The sequence below is a fragment of the Condylura cristata genome, unplaced genomic scaffold (assembly GCF_000260355.1).
Source record: "Condylura cristata isolate star-nosed mole 26May11 unplaced genomic scaffold, ConCri1.0 scaffold00005, whole genome shotgun sequence".
Taxonomy (NCBI): Eukaryota; Metazoa; Chordata; class Mammalia; order Eulipotyphla; family Talpidae; genus Condylura; species Condylura cristata.
Window position 1 is genome coordinate 61,554,631 of NW_004567106.1, and position 17,567 is coordinate 61,572,197.

General features: G+C 48.4%; 1 protein-coding gene across 1 annotated transcript in view; it reads right to left on the reverse strand.

Moving 5' to 3' along the window:
* The window catches only part of PLXNA4 (plexin A4), a 415,861-nt gene that overhangs the window by 96,100 nt on the left and 302,194 nt on the right, over window positions 1–17,567 (reverse strand). Inside the window, exon 5 of the mRNA XM_012720772.1 lies at window positions 2,754–2,854. Coding sequence (XP_012576226.1) covers window positions 2,754–2,854 — 101 coding nt within the window. The remainder of the gene's footprint in view (window positions 1–2,753; window positions 2,855–17,567) is intronic.

Sequence of the window (17,567 nt, forward strand, 5' to 3'; positions counted from 1 at the left end):
CGCACACACACCACAGGTTCTGCTCTCCTCTTTCCACAAAGTTCCCACCATCCTACTCCACACAACCCTGGGGAAAGTTGGCACAAGTGACAGGATGACAGGGATGGCAGTAAAGGAGCCCCCTCGGGCCCCTCCTGAGGCTCTTTGGCCCTGGATGGCCTGGGGTCAGGGTCACACCCTGGGATGGGATGAGTGCTGATTCTAACACATCGATCCTGTGCCCGCTCCGTCCCCACATCCCTAAACCAGACACTTGGGATGTCAGGGCAGACACTGGCTAACAGTCCTGTTGGCTTACCCTGGCACGAGCCTCGCACGGGGAGTGCCACAGAGAGAACAGGACCACACACACGCACACACATGTGTATAGTACTCTCCCAAAGCAGTGAGCCCCTCCACAACATTTTACATTTCTTCCTTCCTAGTAAACTGAAATATCCCTGGGTAAGCAGCCGCAAGTCATTCTTGACCTTCCTCCGAATTTGCCAGCCGCAGGCCTGTTCCCACGTGCTATTCTGGCTCTGGGAGGAGACCCCAGGAGCAGTCCCTCAACTCCAAGCAGCACAGAGAAAACACAACACAGCCCTGACCTCTGGCAGTCTGGCAGCCGGGGCCTGCTAAGGGCTGCCCGGTGACGCATGGGCAAGATATGCAAACTTCAGAGTGGGGCATGATGCCAGGTGAGCAGAGGTTAGGAGAATCCAGCAGGGCATTTACCACCCAGAGGAAGGCAGTTTGAGGCTGGGGTCAGCCATGAGAAGGGAAGGATGCAATTAAAGTGGAGCCATCTGGAAAATCGATGGGGCTTAACCAAGGTTATAAGATCCAGGCCCCCTGCACTCCCAACCCTGCCCCAGCTGGGCCAGGATTCCTGCACTTCTCTGTGCTCTCACCGTCACGCCCACCTCCGTGGTCTCGGTTGATTCCTCAACCCCCTGGGTGAGACGGGCAAGACAGGCATCGCTGTGTTCAATTTGCAGAGGAGAAGCTGGGATGTCGCAGCCCACTGCTGGGGGAGGGGGCCTTTGGGCTTGCTGGCCCAAAGTTCACATCTGGGCTGCCTAAGGCATCAGAAAGCGGGGTTGCTGGCTTCCCAGTGCAGGCTGGCAGTGCCCTTCGTGAATGCTCTGAGCTTCATCCTGGCCCCGGGCTTCACCCACCCACTGGACAGAGGCAGGTAACAGGATACACAAGGGTAAAGTGGGACCACAAAGTCTCACAAGTCATCTCTGGTCCCTCTGCCTTGCATTTACGTGTGGTGGGGGTGAGTCACGGGACTCTTGCGGCCTCTCGGCTCCCCACAGGGCTCAGAGCTGTGCAGGTCTGGCCAGCAGCCCCAGCAGGACCAAAGCTGACTCGGAGACCTGCTTCGGCCCACTGGCAGACATGTCAGAGAGCAGCCAGGCTTTCCGGCTGCCCTTGACTGATGCCAGGTCTGGGAGCCCCACGCCAGGAGCAGCTGAGCCATCCTCAGCCAAGAGAAGCCAGCTGGCCCCAGGGTTCCCCAGGAAGCTCTGGGGCCAGAGCACAGTCCCTGGGGAGACATAAGACCAACTCCCCTTGCCTTGCCAGGGATCGTCTCTTGGCGCTTCTGACTGAGCAGAGACCATCAGATTTGAATCCAAGCTCTTTGTGTTCTTCTGTGGCACCCGCTTCAGGCTGTGCTGTAGTCAGGACCCACCTCTGGGCACTCGCCTCCCTGAACTTCTGACCATAGTGGCCTTGTGCTATAGGTATGTTGGTGTGGACCCACGGCTGTTCATCTCTACTTATGACATGTTTGAGGGACCTAGGTCTTGCACAGCATTCTGAGACTCGTTATGCCTGAGACTGTCACTCAGATGGGCTGGGTCGTTGTGCCAGTGGAGAGGATGGATCCACACAGAAGGGGGCATTTCTAGCTTTCAGTGGCACTCCTGGGGCGTGGGGGAGGCAGGCAAGATCCTGCCCACCCTTTTCATTTGAAAGTGATTGGTCATGTACAACTGGTGATGGGCAATCCAGGCTGGTTTTAGGGAGACTGAAGTCCTTCTCCTCAATTTCTAATGCTCATGTCCCACTCACAGTGTCAAGTGTTGATGGGAAGCCTGGGTTCCAGCAGCAGTAGCTTCACTGGGGTCATTTCCCATCAGAGGGTCTGGCCACTGCTGGCTTCTGCAGTAGGTGAGGCCTTTGGATCCCCAATGGAAGGTCTTCAGTTCTGCCCCTAGATCTCAGTTGACTGTCTTTACCATCTGAGAGCCAGATGGGTATTCTGATGGCGGAAAGAGGGGTCCCTGGGAAATATGCCTTTGGACTGTACACCTCAAGTGCCAGAAGATTCTGGAGGGATATTAAAGAGTATGTGAAGTGGACATTGCCTCTCTAAGTGGACGGCACAGATTTTGCACAGGGCTGAGTGATCCTCTCACATCTGATCCTCAAGAAAGCGAGCTGAGCACTGTCCCGCAGCTCAGCCAGGAATGCCAGTCTGCAATCACAGCACACTGAGCAATGTCCAGGAATCTCCCTCCACCCCCTCCCCAGTGTGTAATTATCCAGCCTGATTCCATAGGCTGACCCAGCCGGGCTCCCGGGCCGCCATTTCCATATCTATCTTAGGGGAATTTGGCAATTTGAAGTCAGCACAGAGAGGGAAGATACAATTTGCAAATGATACTGGGAAGGAGGAGTAAGAAACAAAGGGGCGAAATCAAGGGGGAGGAGAGCGATGAAGGAGAAGAAGGAGTGGGGGAGCTGCAGGTGATACTCACGTGTTGTGGAGCACACACCAGCCACAGTGGGGGTCGCCAGAGCCGAGGCACTCGCTGCAGGTCTCGTATTGTCCACAGGACTCCACAGGGACTCTGGTGAGCTGGGACAGGATGACAAGAAAAAGAGTGGTCAAGATTTTGCAGAATAGCTAATGGTCCACCAGAAAGGGGTGCTCTTGCGACCACCTGCTGGAGTGACAGCGTTTGAGCAGGGCATACAGGGAGCATTTGAGCAGAGCATACAGGGAGAGTGTCTTCGAAGTGTCTAGGAATAAGGGCCCTCCCTGGTGGTGCAGCGGGTTAAAGCACAGCACTGTGAAGCGATCCACAGCCACCGTAGCATGAATTCCATTTCTGGCCAGGAAGCTGACCCACCTGGCGTGGCAGACCTCTCTCCTAACCCACCCGCTGCTCCCCTCAGCATTTCAGTATTTCAGTACATCTGCCTGTTCTGCTCTCCACTCTCTCTGGTGAATCCTCTTACCCCCTGCACCTCTGGCCTGTACCCCAGTTCTTGTGTGCATAAATAATAAACCTTTAAAAAAATGTCTAGGCTTTTATAGGCTTCATAGAGTTCCTATTTAATTGTTACAGTAGATATTTACGTCCTGCCCATTTAAATTTTTCTGCCGCCCAAATCTAGAAGACCCCTTCAAACATGCAATTGAATCATATTTATTTCTTAACCCTGTGGTGCTTGTTCATATTTCTCTGTTGCCATGAAGTATTCTTCTGCTTCCCAGTCATCCTCTTGGGCAATCAGACAGCAGTTAGGCCAAGACCAAGCGCCTTCTCTTTCTCTGTGCTTTTAACAAGTTGTCATAAACTCCCTTTGTAGTTGTGACTTTCACTCTTTCTCTCATTGTATTGGCCAAATGGTTCTAAGAATTTTTCTGGGGTTTTCAGACAGCAGCTGTTATTATTTCTCCTTTACCCACACCCTCTTCATGACTAGGGGTTTCCTTTCCCACCCCCAAACTTTATATTAGCTTTCACCAGCCGCTTGTTAATGTAAAATGTTCCACATGACATTTCTTCTTAGTCCAAATGCTTCCATTTCCTGCAATGCTCCTACAGAGCTTTTGAATTTCTTTGTTCTCCAGTGGAGCTTTGCCCTGATGGCTTTTTACACGACTTCTTGGTGCCCGATACATGGAAGGTACTTAGCAATGAAACACAGAATCGGATGGAATTTTAATTTTCTTTCTACAACTCTGGTCTTGGTTTTCATTTTGCTCATTTATCCTTTACAAAAAATATTGGCTTTGATCCCAGTGGATGATTTGGGATGCCGCTTTAGGTCAATGGAGGACTTTTTACCTAATCTCTGAACTTGAGCTAAGAGAATTTGATGTGGTGTCCTCTGTAAATTCTTGCTGGCAACAACAGTTCCTGAGGGGGTAACCCCCACCCACCTGCTGGAGACTCTGGTCTCTGAGCCAGAGCAGAGGTTGTGACCACCCCGCCCCCCTCCCCCCATGTAACTCATGCACAGGCAAACTTATAACCCCCCGATTCCAAGCCTGCAATTAGGTTAAAAACTTTTTTTTTAAAGATGTGGTACATATATACAATGGAATATTACTCAGCAACCAAAAAAGAGAAACACATGTCTTTTGCAGCAACTTGGATGGAGCTGGAAAAGATCATGCTTAGTGAGATAAGCCAGAAAGAGAAAGAAAAATACCGGATGGTTTCACTCATAGCAAGAGTATAATGGACCAGGCGAGAAAATAACAAAAATAGTGAACAACCATATACCAGAGACATGTTGTGGGGGTGGAGTGGGGAATGGGATCAAAAACGGGGGAAGGGGGAAGGGAGAGAAATGCACGAGACTATGGTGGTGGCACACGGGTGATTTGGTGATGGGAAACCCGCGGGGATTACAATCGAGATGAAAAAAAAATGTGCAAAATGATGTAAAAATAAACTTTTGTAATAATTTAAAAAATAAAAAAAAAGGTTAAAAGACCAAAAAAAAAAACTTTTTTTTAAGTAGTAATTGCAAAACCCACATGATTACACTTCCCATTCTACCTTAATTTTCTTCACCTATCTTTTAGTTTTTGGTTTTCTTAGGTCCACCTGAAGCTTCCTCAGTGATGACTGCCTCCTCCCTTGTTCCAAGTTACCTGCAGCCTCCGCCTCTCATTCTTACAGCTCTGCTGGCCTTGCTGGCCCTTTCTCCTCCACATTCGCAAATGCTCAGGCATCTTTTTGCACATTGGGAATTTTCTTTCCTTTTATCACTGTCATGCACTCAGTAGAGGCTGTGTGCCTCAGCTCTGCTTACGCACAACCTTGCTCTAGTCATAACAAATCCTGACAATCGTTTCTAGCACATCACCCTGTTGACTTGATGCATAGCTGGGAATTAACCAGATTTCTGTTGCTTCTTTAATTTCTCTCTCCACACCCTTCAATGGTATAGTTATGCCAGCCATGTAAACAAACAAACAGTGCTACTCAACCCAAACCAAAGCACCTGGACTCCTAGGAGTTCACCAGTGCTAATGAAGTCCACAAACTCGCTTCAAATGTCGAGTGGAAGTTGCATCCTGCTGCTTTCTGATTTTATGTATCCTCTGTAATGTATGTCGTCCCATATTAAAACTAGGGAATAGAGTGTTACTTAATAAAGGCAGTTTGTTGATTAGAAAAAAAAATCTTTCAAAACATAATGCCTAGAGAGGAAAAAGTAGTAGAAATAGGATAGGAGGCAGGGATGGGGAAAGCTGGGAATGTTAGTAAGTGACGTATTCCTGGGTTCCAGCTGCTTGTCTGACACTCCATATTTTACATGGGCTCCATGAGAAAATCATAGCTTGTTCAATCAAAAACATTTTCTTGGCCTAACCTTAATTAATATGCTCTCTACTTTTCCCCACTGACGTGCTCTATAATCTGTCTCGGATGTGCTTCTGGGTTCTGGGCGTGCAAAAGAGAAACCGAGTGCCTGGCAAACCGGATGTTCTCAAAAGCCACCCTATTCAGATTTCAGATTTCTAAAAATATCTTGCAATGCTGTTTGATGATGGCTATACCTGGAATTAAAAAGTCCTTATTCTAACTAATAATAATGAATAGCTATAGGCCAGAGACATTTTACGGGGGTGGAGTGGGGAATGGGATCAAAAACAGTGGGGGGAGGAAAATGCACTGGACTATGGTGATGGCACACGGGTGATTTGGTGATGGGAAAGCCAAGGGGATTGCAACTGAGATGGGAAAATGCATAAAATGCTGTAAAAATAAACTATTATTAAGAAAAAATGTCCTTATTCTATTTTAAATCAGAGTCATTTTAGTTTGGTTAAGAGAGAGTAGGAGGCTGCGGAGTGAGGTCCAAATTCTGCTTCCCCTAGCAATGAGGCCCTGCTACTACTCCAAGGCTCATTTTTTTTCTCACCTTACACATGGAAATAAAAATCTCCCTCTTCATTCAGGGAGTTTCTCAAAGCACAGCTTACCCCATAAGTACAAGCTTTGTAAATGATCATGCGCTTTACAAGCGACAGTTATTGTTAGACATTTTTTAAAAAATATTTATTCATTTATGCATACAGAACTGGGGCACAGGCCAGAGGTGCAGGGTGGTGAGAGGATTCACCCGAGACAGAGTGGGGAGCAGAACAGGCAGATCGATGAAGTACACTGCTGAGGGGAGCAGCGGGTGAGACAGGCGAGGTCTGCTGCACCGTGTGGGTCAGCTCCAGGACCGATGAACTTGCACCGAAGTGGCTGCGTCTGGCTTCGCAGCACTGTGCTTTAACCCAGTGGGCCACCAGGGAGGGCCCATTGTTACAGTGACAGCCCTCAAACAACACAGGCTTCATCTGCGCAGGTCTACTTCCATGTGGACTTTCTCAGTAAATATAAAAACCACATTGCAGCCCAAGGGCTGCTCCTTGGTTCCGAGCACAGGAAGTAGAGTACGAGCTTGTAGAGAAACACGGATTCTGTCTGTACAGTATCTGCTCAGTTTTGGTGTCTGCTGCTAGACCTATGACACCCCCAGCGCTTTTTAGATGTAGGTCCTGATGGACAGATGATTCAGGTTATAAACAGATGCCAAACGTAAGGGACTGACAAATACTCCTACTATAAATGTGTTCTCTTCTTTATGATTTTCTCAAAGACAACTTTTCTCTAGCTTATGTTATTGTAATAAGGTGGCATATAATACATAACTTACATGAGTGAGGACTGCTGAGATTTTCAGGAACACTCCTGGGTGAGTCATACTATTGTATATACTATTATGCTGTATTCTATAAGGTTGGGGCAGTGAAAAGTCATGCAGACCCTTGATGATGGAGGTGGGGCCTGGTACTCTTAACCCCATGTTGTCCAGGGGTCGTTATCTTGCCACCGACACCCCATTCTTCATCCTCCCCCACATCACAGAAAACTGCTCTGTCTTCTAGACCTCATGACCTCGCTCAGGAGCTGAACAGCTGGAAGAACTTTCCTTCTTCAGTACCCAATCACTCATGTCGTCCTTGAGCTACGCTACCTGCCCCTAAACCGTTCATTACTTCATCTTTGGGGTGAAACCCTTAGCTCACTGAACTTATTCAGTGTTTGCACTAGTTACTGGAAGAGTTATGCATTTTTCTTCGCTTTTCATCAAGGTGGTCCCCTGGGGGACACTGGGCAGTTAGGCGTCTCAACTTCCTTTAACCTTTTCTTGGTTAGAAATATAGGTAGAATCTTTTCAGTCTTTTAAAAAAGGGACTGTGTTAAGTCCTTTTAAAAAGACCTTTTTGCTTTTTTAAAAAGATTTATTTATTTGTGCATACAGACCTGGGTACAGGCCAGAGGAGCAGAAGTGTTGAGAGGATTCACCAGAGACAGAGTGGGGAGCAAAACAGGCAGATGGACTGAAATACACTGCTGAGGGGAGCAGCAGGAGAGACAGGCAAGGTCTGCTGTGCTACGTGGGTCACCTCCATGGTGGGGGATGGGACTCAAGCTGAGGTGGCTGCGGTGAGCTTCATGGTGCTGTGCTTTAACCCGTTGCACCACCAGGGAGGACCTACTGAAGTCTTTTTTATTATCCTGATGCACTTTCTCTAGATCCACAGCCATCCCCAACTCTTTTTAAAGCACAGGTGTCAAAATGGTGCCAGCAAGATTCTGACAGACCAAGTGGAAAGGTTATCATTGAGAAGTCGGTACCACCTTCCTCAACTTTCTAGAACTCTTCCTGGAAATCTTCACAATCTCACTATCAGTCATATATTTTCTGGTTAAACAGAATCCTCACCCCCCAATCTACATCATTGCTTTGTCTCACTCCCTGCCCACTCCATGGATAGTTCTGGAAAGTTTCAGAAATTTTCCTGACACTTTCAATTGTTTTTTGAAAAACAGATTGGGTCCTCCATTCTTGGTGTAATCCTATGAAATTAGGCTCTGACTACCTTTCACACCTTGCTAGTCAGCCACACAGATGGCCAGGTAGCTGCTGAGCCACCTGGCACTACGATTCACCCTCCCCAAATACCCAGGTTCTCCACCCACACCTGACACCAAATGAAGCTGCCTCTCCTTTCCCTCTTCTCCGCTCCTTTTCTGACCCCCAAATACAACAAACTCCAGATGCAGAGCTACATGATTAATTAAAACCACCCCACGCTGATTAAAGTCTTAAGCCACAGTGCCAGGCATGCTAATTAACTGAGTGAGGGAATTCAACCACAGGAAGAAAGTCATGGAGGAGGACACTGCTTGGGGAACAGATCAGATGGTGACGTGACTCAAGCTATTGCAGCGATGGTGGTCGCAGAGAATAGAGGAGATTGGGACCAGCCCCTGCTCACTGATCTCCAGGAGAGGTGTTGATTAATGTGACTGAAATTGCTGGTTCCCTCACTCTTTCTAGAGACAGGAGCCTCTCCACCTCTCAGAGCCTCTGGGTGTGCATGCTTTGTGCTGGGGGTGCAAAGGGCCACCTGAGTGGAGGAGTTAGGGAGCAGTGTGCACAGAGTCATTCTGGCACATTCTACTGGCTTTGTGTCAATCATGTTGGGTGGTAGTGGCAGTTCCTCAAGAAGCTAAACAGAAAATTACCATGATTTATTAATTCCAGCACTACGCCAAAGAATTAGAACAGAACCTCAAACACTCATATTCACAGCAGCATTATTCACAACTGCTAAAAAGTAGAAACTACCCAAATGGCTATCAGCAGATGAAGGGGGCACAAGATGTGGTCTATACAGACAATGGAATACTATTCAGCCTTTAAAAGGGAAGGCACGCAAACACGTTCTACCACTTGAAAACTTTATGCTAAATGAAATAAGTCTGTCACCAGAAGTGAAATATAGGATGATCCCACTTGTATGAATCAAATTCACAAAGACAGAAAGTAGAATGGTGGTTGCCAGGGGCTGGGGGCAGGGGAATGGTGAATTAGTTTCAATTCTGGAAGATACAAAAACTATCATGAAAGTAGATGGTGGTGATGTTTGCCCAACAATGTGAATGTCCCAATCTCCTCTATGTGAATGGTAATATCCCTGAACACTAAAAACATTAAGATGGTAAACTTCAGGCTATGCATATTTATTTTATAAAATATTAAAAATAAAAAACTATTGGTTAGAGGTGAGAACACCAATTCGCTGCTCAGCTCCCTGGGTCAAGAGGGAAGAGCTTTCTGTTGGCAGACTAATAAATTCATGCTTCTGAAATATTCTGAGATCCTTGAGTGAAAAGATAGGCATCGTTACTTTTTCAATTTAATCTCAAACGGACACAAGGTTTTGGATGAATATCTTGTCATGTGTTGCTCTATAACCAGATCTGTCATCTCAAACTCTGGACCTGTTTCCTGCTTTGGAAAACTAATGTCATAGCTTTGTTCTATCCAGAACCATTCCTTACCTCCTACCCATTCCAAGAAGCACAGGGGAATTGTTTGAACTTCAAATAGTTCCTGAAAGGTCAAAGGGCCTCTGGTTTTATAGAATTCACTTGTTATTGCTTAGCCTCTGCTTTAGCATTTCTCAATCCAGTTATGATCAGGAAGCACCTGTGTGCCTGCCTCCACCCCTACCACTCTGTTCCCCTGATTTCACTTTCTGGGAAATCACATTGGTTTGCTTTAGTCTTCTGTACCGAGCTAACCTTCCCTAGAAAATACGGTCTCATGCTGCTTACTGATGGCACGTGTTCCGAGAAGTGCTTCTGTAGTTGGTTTTGTTTTTGTGAGAATGTCACAGAGTGTTACTACACAACCCTAAATACTGTAGCCCACTACACACCTATGTAGTATGGTGCAGCCCAGTGTGACCAATATCTTGTGGGTGGTCTGTTGTTGACCCAAACAAGCCTCCTTAAGTGACGCGTCACCGTAGAGCAAACTTTTGTCTGGTTCTGAATTATTGTCAATAGAATCATCACCTCCATCAAGATCTTGCCTTTCCAAGCAGCCTTGGACAGAAAGACAAGGAGAGATGGAGACCTGAGCTAAGGGTAAGGGGTCCACGCAGGATTTGATCTCATGGCCTTTACTTATCAGCTTCTATACTCTGATGGGCAGAACCCATCGTCCGAAGGACCCGGGGTCTGGGTGTGCTCAGCCACCTGGCCCCTTGTATCCTGTCCCTGTTGTCTATGACATTCCTGCTAGTTTGGTATCACTCTGCCTGTTGCTCTGCTGATTACACTCAGACATGTTCCACTGATACAATGTAAGTCTCTGTGTGTATCTCTAATTTGTTTAAGCATTTGACATTCTGGTCGAATGGTGAGTTATTACTCTATCTCTCCTCTTATAATTGCATGCTAATTCTACAGTGGCTATACCGAGCCTGATGGTTGGAGTTAATTTAAATGTCCAAAAGGCTTCTTAAGTACCCAATTTCCTTCAAAATTGTCAGAAATGGAAAAAAAAAAAAGGCAAGAAGACCCAGTAAGAAACTCCGAGAGGCTACTGGAGAGCTGTCAAACCTTCCGGGGGCTATGTCTGGTGCTCCATCCCTTGGGTCTTAACCTGTCTCCTGTCCCCAAGCAAATGAAGGAGAGTTGGGAAAAGTCAGTCCTCTTCTAGAAAATCAGTCACTCAGAATACCTGTGTGTCCTAGTGTCATGGGACACTAGGGAGCCCCTCAAGTGTCTCCTGGAGTCTTTCTTGTCTTTGGTGACCTCCAGCTTCACTCTGCTGGAGGGATGTTATAGACTCTTGTCTCCCACTGTTGGCCTTGAAGGCCGTCTCTCACTGGGCTTGGGCTTACACTGGCTGAGCATTGGCTCAGGAAGCTGAGGTTGTTTTGTGTCATCCCAGGTACCTGGAACACAGGTGCTCACATCTTTCTTTGCTCGAGGTGACGGGTATGTCTACATGTGACAGACTGTGTTCCCCCATGGCAGCCTCCTGGTGAATAGGGCTGTGGATGCACTTCCCGCCATGTGAACTTGGACTTGACCTCCTGATTCTATTTGCTAAACAAGATGGCAGCAAGCACAAGGCAAAGATGTGCGAATGAGAATTGCTTCTGTGGCTGGCCTTGCTCTCTAATGCTTCTGTCATTGCCATGAAAAGAGCTTCCTGGGTAGCTGCCTCCAACTGAGGCCAGGGGCAGCAGACCAGCACCCAGGCCACAGCAAACAGACACGTACCTCTGGTCCACGTGAAGCAGCACTATCCTAGATGAGCTGATCAGGCAACAGATTTCAGGTGCATGAATATGAGAATTGGTGCTTCTTACTGTGAGTTGCTGAGTTTGAGATGTTTCTTACCCAGCTTTGTTGTGACTATAATTAACAGATGCAAGGTGCTGGACAGAAAGTCGCACCAGGGTGCAAATGTTCTGAGAAGGTAGAGTGTCCAGGCTAAGTGAGTTAGCATGTGGTTACATTTGGGAGTTTCTTTCTACACTGAGCACCAAAGTTACATGCACTGGCCCCCTGATGGGACATTGTTAAAAGCTGGATCTAGGGCCCTCCATGGTGGCACAGGGGGTTAAAGCACAGCACAAAGAAGCTAAAGCCACTTCCGCATGAGTTCAATCCCCGCCAGCCCCAGAGGTGACCTACATAGAGCAGCAGACCTCTCCTGACCCGGCCGCTGCTCCCCTCAGCAGTGGACTTCATGATCTGCCTGTTCTGCTCCCCACTCTGTCTCTGGTGAATCCTCTCACAGCCCCTGCACCTCTGGCCTGTATCCCAGTTCTGTATGCATAAATAATAAATTTTAAAAAAAGCTGGATCTACCATGGTGAATGCATTACCTAGCTCTCTCAATTTATGAGTGTATAGCTGTAGGTCTCAGGGAGACTCACCCTTAGCAAAGTACCAGAAAATAGAAAGAGAGCATCATCTCTCTCCAAACATGACTGGCTGACCAGGGGCACGGACGCTCACGGGTTGTCTGCCCTGCCCTCCTGGTACCTCACCCCCTGGCAGCAGTGAAAGGTCCTCAGTAATGGCTGCCTTGAGCTTTGCAGTTTCTCCTGTTTGAGCCCTGGGGCTAACCCAACAGGGACACACTGGGAGCAGATGGGATCCAGCCAGCAGCTCTATCTGTTGCCATTGTCTCACCTGCCTTTAGACAGAAATTCTGGGCTCCAGTCAGAATAACATCAAGTCCGATATGACAGAAGGTCGACAGAAGGACCTCAGAATCTGAGGCCCTGAGCATTACATCCTTTCTGGGTGTGTGGGTGACCTTGAACAAAGCCTTGTACCTTTTTATGCCTCCCCTGACTCATTTCCAGAGGGGGGAACCAGATCTCCCCTGCCTTGGAGAACTGGTCAGAAAATACTACAAATATAAATGGTCTGGGAAGCACTTTACCAACGAAAAGTAGCAGATGTTGCGGAGGGCTGTAATTTGCTGCTATTAATAAGAATAAATGCCTAATAGGAAGCCAGTTTGCTCTGGGAACTCGGACAGCCAAGGAGCGAGCGTTGACGCCGGAATCATCAACATATGCTGTTCCTCATTAGTAACCGGCAGTAGCTGGGAAGCTGGGCGAGGGACTCTCTGCAGAGCCTCAAGCAATCACCCCATCCTCACGGCTCCCCGTGTGGGCTGTGCCGTGATGGCACACGTTCCTTATTAAGACCCCTCACCAAGCGAGATAGAAATCCTCTTCTCTGCTGAACAGGTGGAAAACTCAGAGAAGCAGAGCAACGTGCCCAAGGTCACACAGCAGGGTGATGGCAAAGGTGGAAACTGAAATGAAGCTGGGGCTGCAGCTGCCACTGGGTGTCCCCCACACCTCGCTGGCTGTGGCTCCAGCACACAGTGCAGGGATTGGGGCACCTCTGTCTCTCCATTTTACCAGGTTCTTGGGGTAAACATTTCATAAGGCTGCAGGCTGTTTACTGTAAGCCAGGAAGTTTTGGATGCGTTCAGGGGCTCTGGGGACCCTCCAAAGAGGCTCATCATGAGAAGTGGCACCAAAAAGAGATTAACAGCAGGTCCTACCGAACCCTTCTCCTCCAGGGAGGCTTCCTGGCTCCTTCAAGGGTGGGTGGGGGAGGATAACAGAGTTAGACATAGCTTCATCTTCGTGTCAAGAGACAGCGCTGTGGGAGGAAAGACGGGGTTCAGTCCTGATCTGCTCCTTCCTGTGTCACTTGGACAACTTGAACTCTTTGAGACTCCTTTTTCTCATTGGAGAGTAACAATAGTAAGCACTCTGAAAAGTTGGTTTGAGAATTAATCGAGATGACACAGAGGGATATATTTGTGTAATGTCAATAACAACTCTTTGTGGTTTCAGCAGCTTTCTCAGATAAAATACCCTCTGAGTGGTGATAGAATTCATCTCTCCATTCCTGGTACTCAACTCAGGCAACGCAAATAGGAATTAATATGCAAGAGAGTCAGTGGATGAGCAAATGGATGAATGAATGAGTGAGTGAGTAAATGAATGAGCTTGGTTCCAGTCTAGCTCCTACAAATTCCAAAAAACATCACAGAGATAACAGATTTGACAGTCTTGACTCTACCCTACACCCTATAATTTCTGGAGTGAATTTCTGGACATGAATTTGCCACATTCATGTGTTAGAGTAAAGGTCAAACCCTCCCCCTCCTGGGTCATCAAGCTCACACTCACATAAGGGCCTCAGGAGACCCCACAAAGTATGGGTTTCCCAGGCAGGTCTACCAGTGGGTTGGACAGAGGAGACTGACAGCCACACCCACATGCTGCCCACAGAGCCGCCCACCAACACACTGGGAGAAGGTGCCCTCTGGGATGCTCTGGCACCCACAGGGCTTATGGGCTGGAAAGGACTTGGGAGCAACCTTGCAGGCAGTTGCCTCACTTTCCAGGGAAGCTCAGTTGCTGCAGTTCGTACAGGTCCCTGGCCAGCACCACTCGCCCTGTGATATCCAGTCCTCCTTCTCTGATACAGTCTCCTGCCTGAGATGACCACTCTTGGCCTGGCCTTAGGGTCAGGGCCCTGGAGTCCAGACCCAGGAGGAGGAGCCGTTCCCCCCACCCTGGGTGGAGCAGGTGGGAAGGCGTTTTGTCCTGAGCACTGCAGCACCATTCCAGGGCAGCCATCTTTAGCCGAGTCAGAGCTGCCGATGGAGACCATGGAGATGCTGATGGGCTGGGGACCTGCTGGCGTGAGTTTCCCAAGCTCAGCCTGCTCAACAGGGGCCTTTGTTCCAGCAGCCAAGTAGAAGCTAGTGAGGGAAGGGCTGGCACCACAACACCTCTATCCAGGCCCAGCAGTGGAGCCAAGCCAGTTCCGAGACATATGTCGCTCTGCCGAGACACTCTGGCTCTCTGGCATGGCTCTTTGTAGGAAGTGGCGGGGCGGGCCAGCAGGCATTCCCTTCACCCAGCACCCAGCCCTTGGCTCCGACTGCCTCTGCCAATGGCACAGACGACCAGTGTCCCCAGCGACGGACGGTCTGACTGTTCAAGCCCAAGGTCTGGGCCAAGGTGTCCGGTGGTAAAGGACTGTGCGCCTGGTCGCAGCGGGGCTTCATCCAATGGCGGCAGGCAGCGGAGCACGTTTGCAAATAAACACATCGTTCCTTGCAGACGCCCCTGTGTGGGTGGTAGCACCCCAGACAAACATCTCCCTTCAAAAAGGAATTCAATCCTGGGAAAAAATATGGTGATCCAATGAATGGAAACTGATATCCCTCAGTGGGGAGACTTCCTGGTCCCACCTGTGGGGGCCCCTTCTCAGAAGTCAGGTGTTGCTGTCTCACGAAGGTGGGAAACACTGCAGGCGTCTTTCCCATGAAGGCCACGTCCTGCTCCCCTGCCCCCCTCCCCGGAGTAGCCAGTTCCTCTTCCAGACTGGGTGGACTCCCGTTGGGGAGTCAGGGTCCCCCTGCTGCTGGGGCAAGAGGAAGAGGGTCCTCTGATGTTGATGAGCCTCCTCAAACATGCTCATCTTTGCCCACACAGGAAAATGTGTCTTCTTGATTAAGAGACACTGTCCAGGAGCTCTTCAATTGTGAAAGAACAGCAGTTCCAATCTCCCCACTTGGAGTGGCTTTATATACTGGCTGAGGGGGTTTAAATGGGTGCAACCTATGTGAGGAGCAATTTGGTAATTATTACTCAAGTCTAGAATGATCCAGAAGCTCACCCTCTTGTAATCTTTCTTGAAGATATACTAGCAGCTGGGCACAGAAACGTGACTACAGATATTTGCTTTGGCTTTGTATGTGGTAATGACTATTCAGACATAACCTAAGTGTCCAGCCACGGGGGGCTGGTTAAATAAGTTGTGCTGCAGCCATACTTGGAGATAGTGTGTCTGTATCATTGATGTGGAAAGCTTCAGAAAAAGCATATTGATACTCAGTTTTTACTTTTAGTAGACGACTCTGCAGCATCCATTTGTATAAGCACAGATTTCTTCTTTTTCTTCTGGAAAGATAGTAAAACTGCTAATGCTGAGGAGTTTGCATTTTTTATAAATGAGATAGAGTCTAAAGAAAACATTGACTTGGGACGTTCAAATAGTTTTCAGAAGATAAATAATAAATGAACTATTAATAAATGAATAAGTGAATAAATGCACTATTTAGCCCCAATTTATTTTAGCATCAAGGTTGTAGATTTCTCTTTAGTCTCATGTGATTGCTAATATTTGGCAAGGGTCTATGCTGAGGGTCTGGCCCTGTGGGTGTTTTATGATGAGTAGCATCCTGGACATATCCCCTGGGCTACGGAAGAATTTTCTCCTTGCAAAACCGACTTGCCCATGTTGAGTGAGAATCATTGTTGGAGAAGGTAACTGATCATTGAGTGAGCTCACCTGCTCAGGGGCCCCTCATAGAAATCACCTTGCCCCATCCAAACATAGAGAGGGTTCCATGTCCCCTTGGGGTCCCCCCATGTTCAGATTCCACCCTGCATGTTTGCTTTGATCAGCTAAGCTTCCATGAGCAAGAGTCCTGTAGGATGGAGCACCTCAGGGCCCCTAACTGCTATAAGACCGGGGGCCACTTCCCCATCTCAGGACCTGTCTTCAGTCACAAGACATTTCAGCTATCTCCTTTCCAGTTGGATGATTTCGTCCCAATTAACTACCAAAAGTCTGCAAAAGCCTGTAGGATCCTCCCTCAGTTTAAGCCCCATCTGGATAACTTAATCTGTGTGTACAATAAGGAGTTTTGGGGTGCTTCTTCCTTGGTCCCACACTTTTGAAAAAGTTAGGCAATATCTGAAAGTGACTTTGAATTCTAAGAAAGAAAATGATCATGACCCATGAACATCATGTAGGAAGCCATCAGCATTTACTACCACAATCTCCCCATCAGTAGCAATAGTCAGCACACTTGGGGGGCCACAGGAGCCTTAATGGGATGGAAGGAACCCCAGCTTTTGGCTCTCGCTCTTACATCTAAATCCTGACTCAGACTCTTAACTTGGGGCCAGTTACTGGATGTCCTTCAGCCTCCATTTCCATGGTGCATACTGGGAATAATAAAGGTGGCCCACTCTTAGGTGACAATTAGATGCTGGCACAGAGTACATGTTTAGCAGCGTCCATCCTCGCTGTTCTTGAAATGCAACAACTGTATAGTCAGGGGCCTGACTCACCACGCCAGCCTTGGTTTTTAGCAGCAGAGCCTGGGAGTTCAGGTGAAGGCTCCCACGCCCATCTGCCAGGAGCTGACCCCCTGGTGGCCGAGGGTCAGTTGGTTTCCATTAAGAGGTTCACTGCCGAGTGGCAGCGATGGTGGTAACTCATCTATTTCTCACTGCATGCAGCTGGGGCGCTTGATCTACATCTGTCTAAGTCTGGAAATGGATTTGGCCTCTGAAATGAGAAATGGGCAGCTGGTCAGGGCTGGATTTAGGTAGGGACTCAGGGAGGTCAGAAATAATTGCATGGGAAGAGTTGGCTAATCCTGGCTGCTGTGGGCCTGTTCTCAGAGGAAGTGTGTGGGCTGGTCTGCCGAAGACCTCCCTGCAACCCTCTCCCTGTGTCTTTGAGGGACTGTGCTAAAGCAACAGCTTCTGACAGTCAACTCAACAGTTGGAGATCCTGGAGGAAGGGGTGACACTAGGGGCTGGGAGAGGGGGTAGCTGTGAGCCAGCCCCAGGGGTCCGTGATCTTTGGGGCTGCCATTCAGATTCCAGAGCCGCCACTCAGTAGCTCGGTGAGGCATAGAGCATCCTCCAGCCTCCAAAAAGTTATGCAGATTAAATCATGTGATACATGTAAAACACTCAACACTGTTCCTGGGGCATCCGCACGAAATAAACACCAGCTATCATCACAGTGACGACAGCCTGGCTGAGACCCCTCTGGCTGGCTTCTCCTTCTGGAACAGAGAGCAGTCCCCTAAATGAAGAGTTCAAC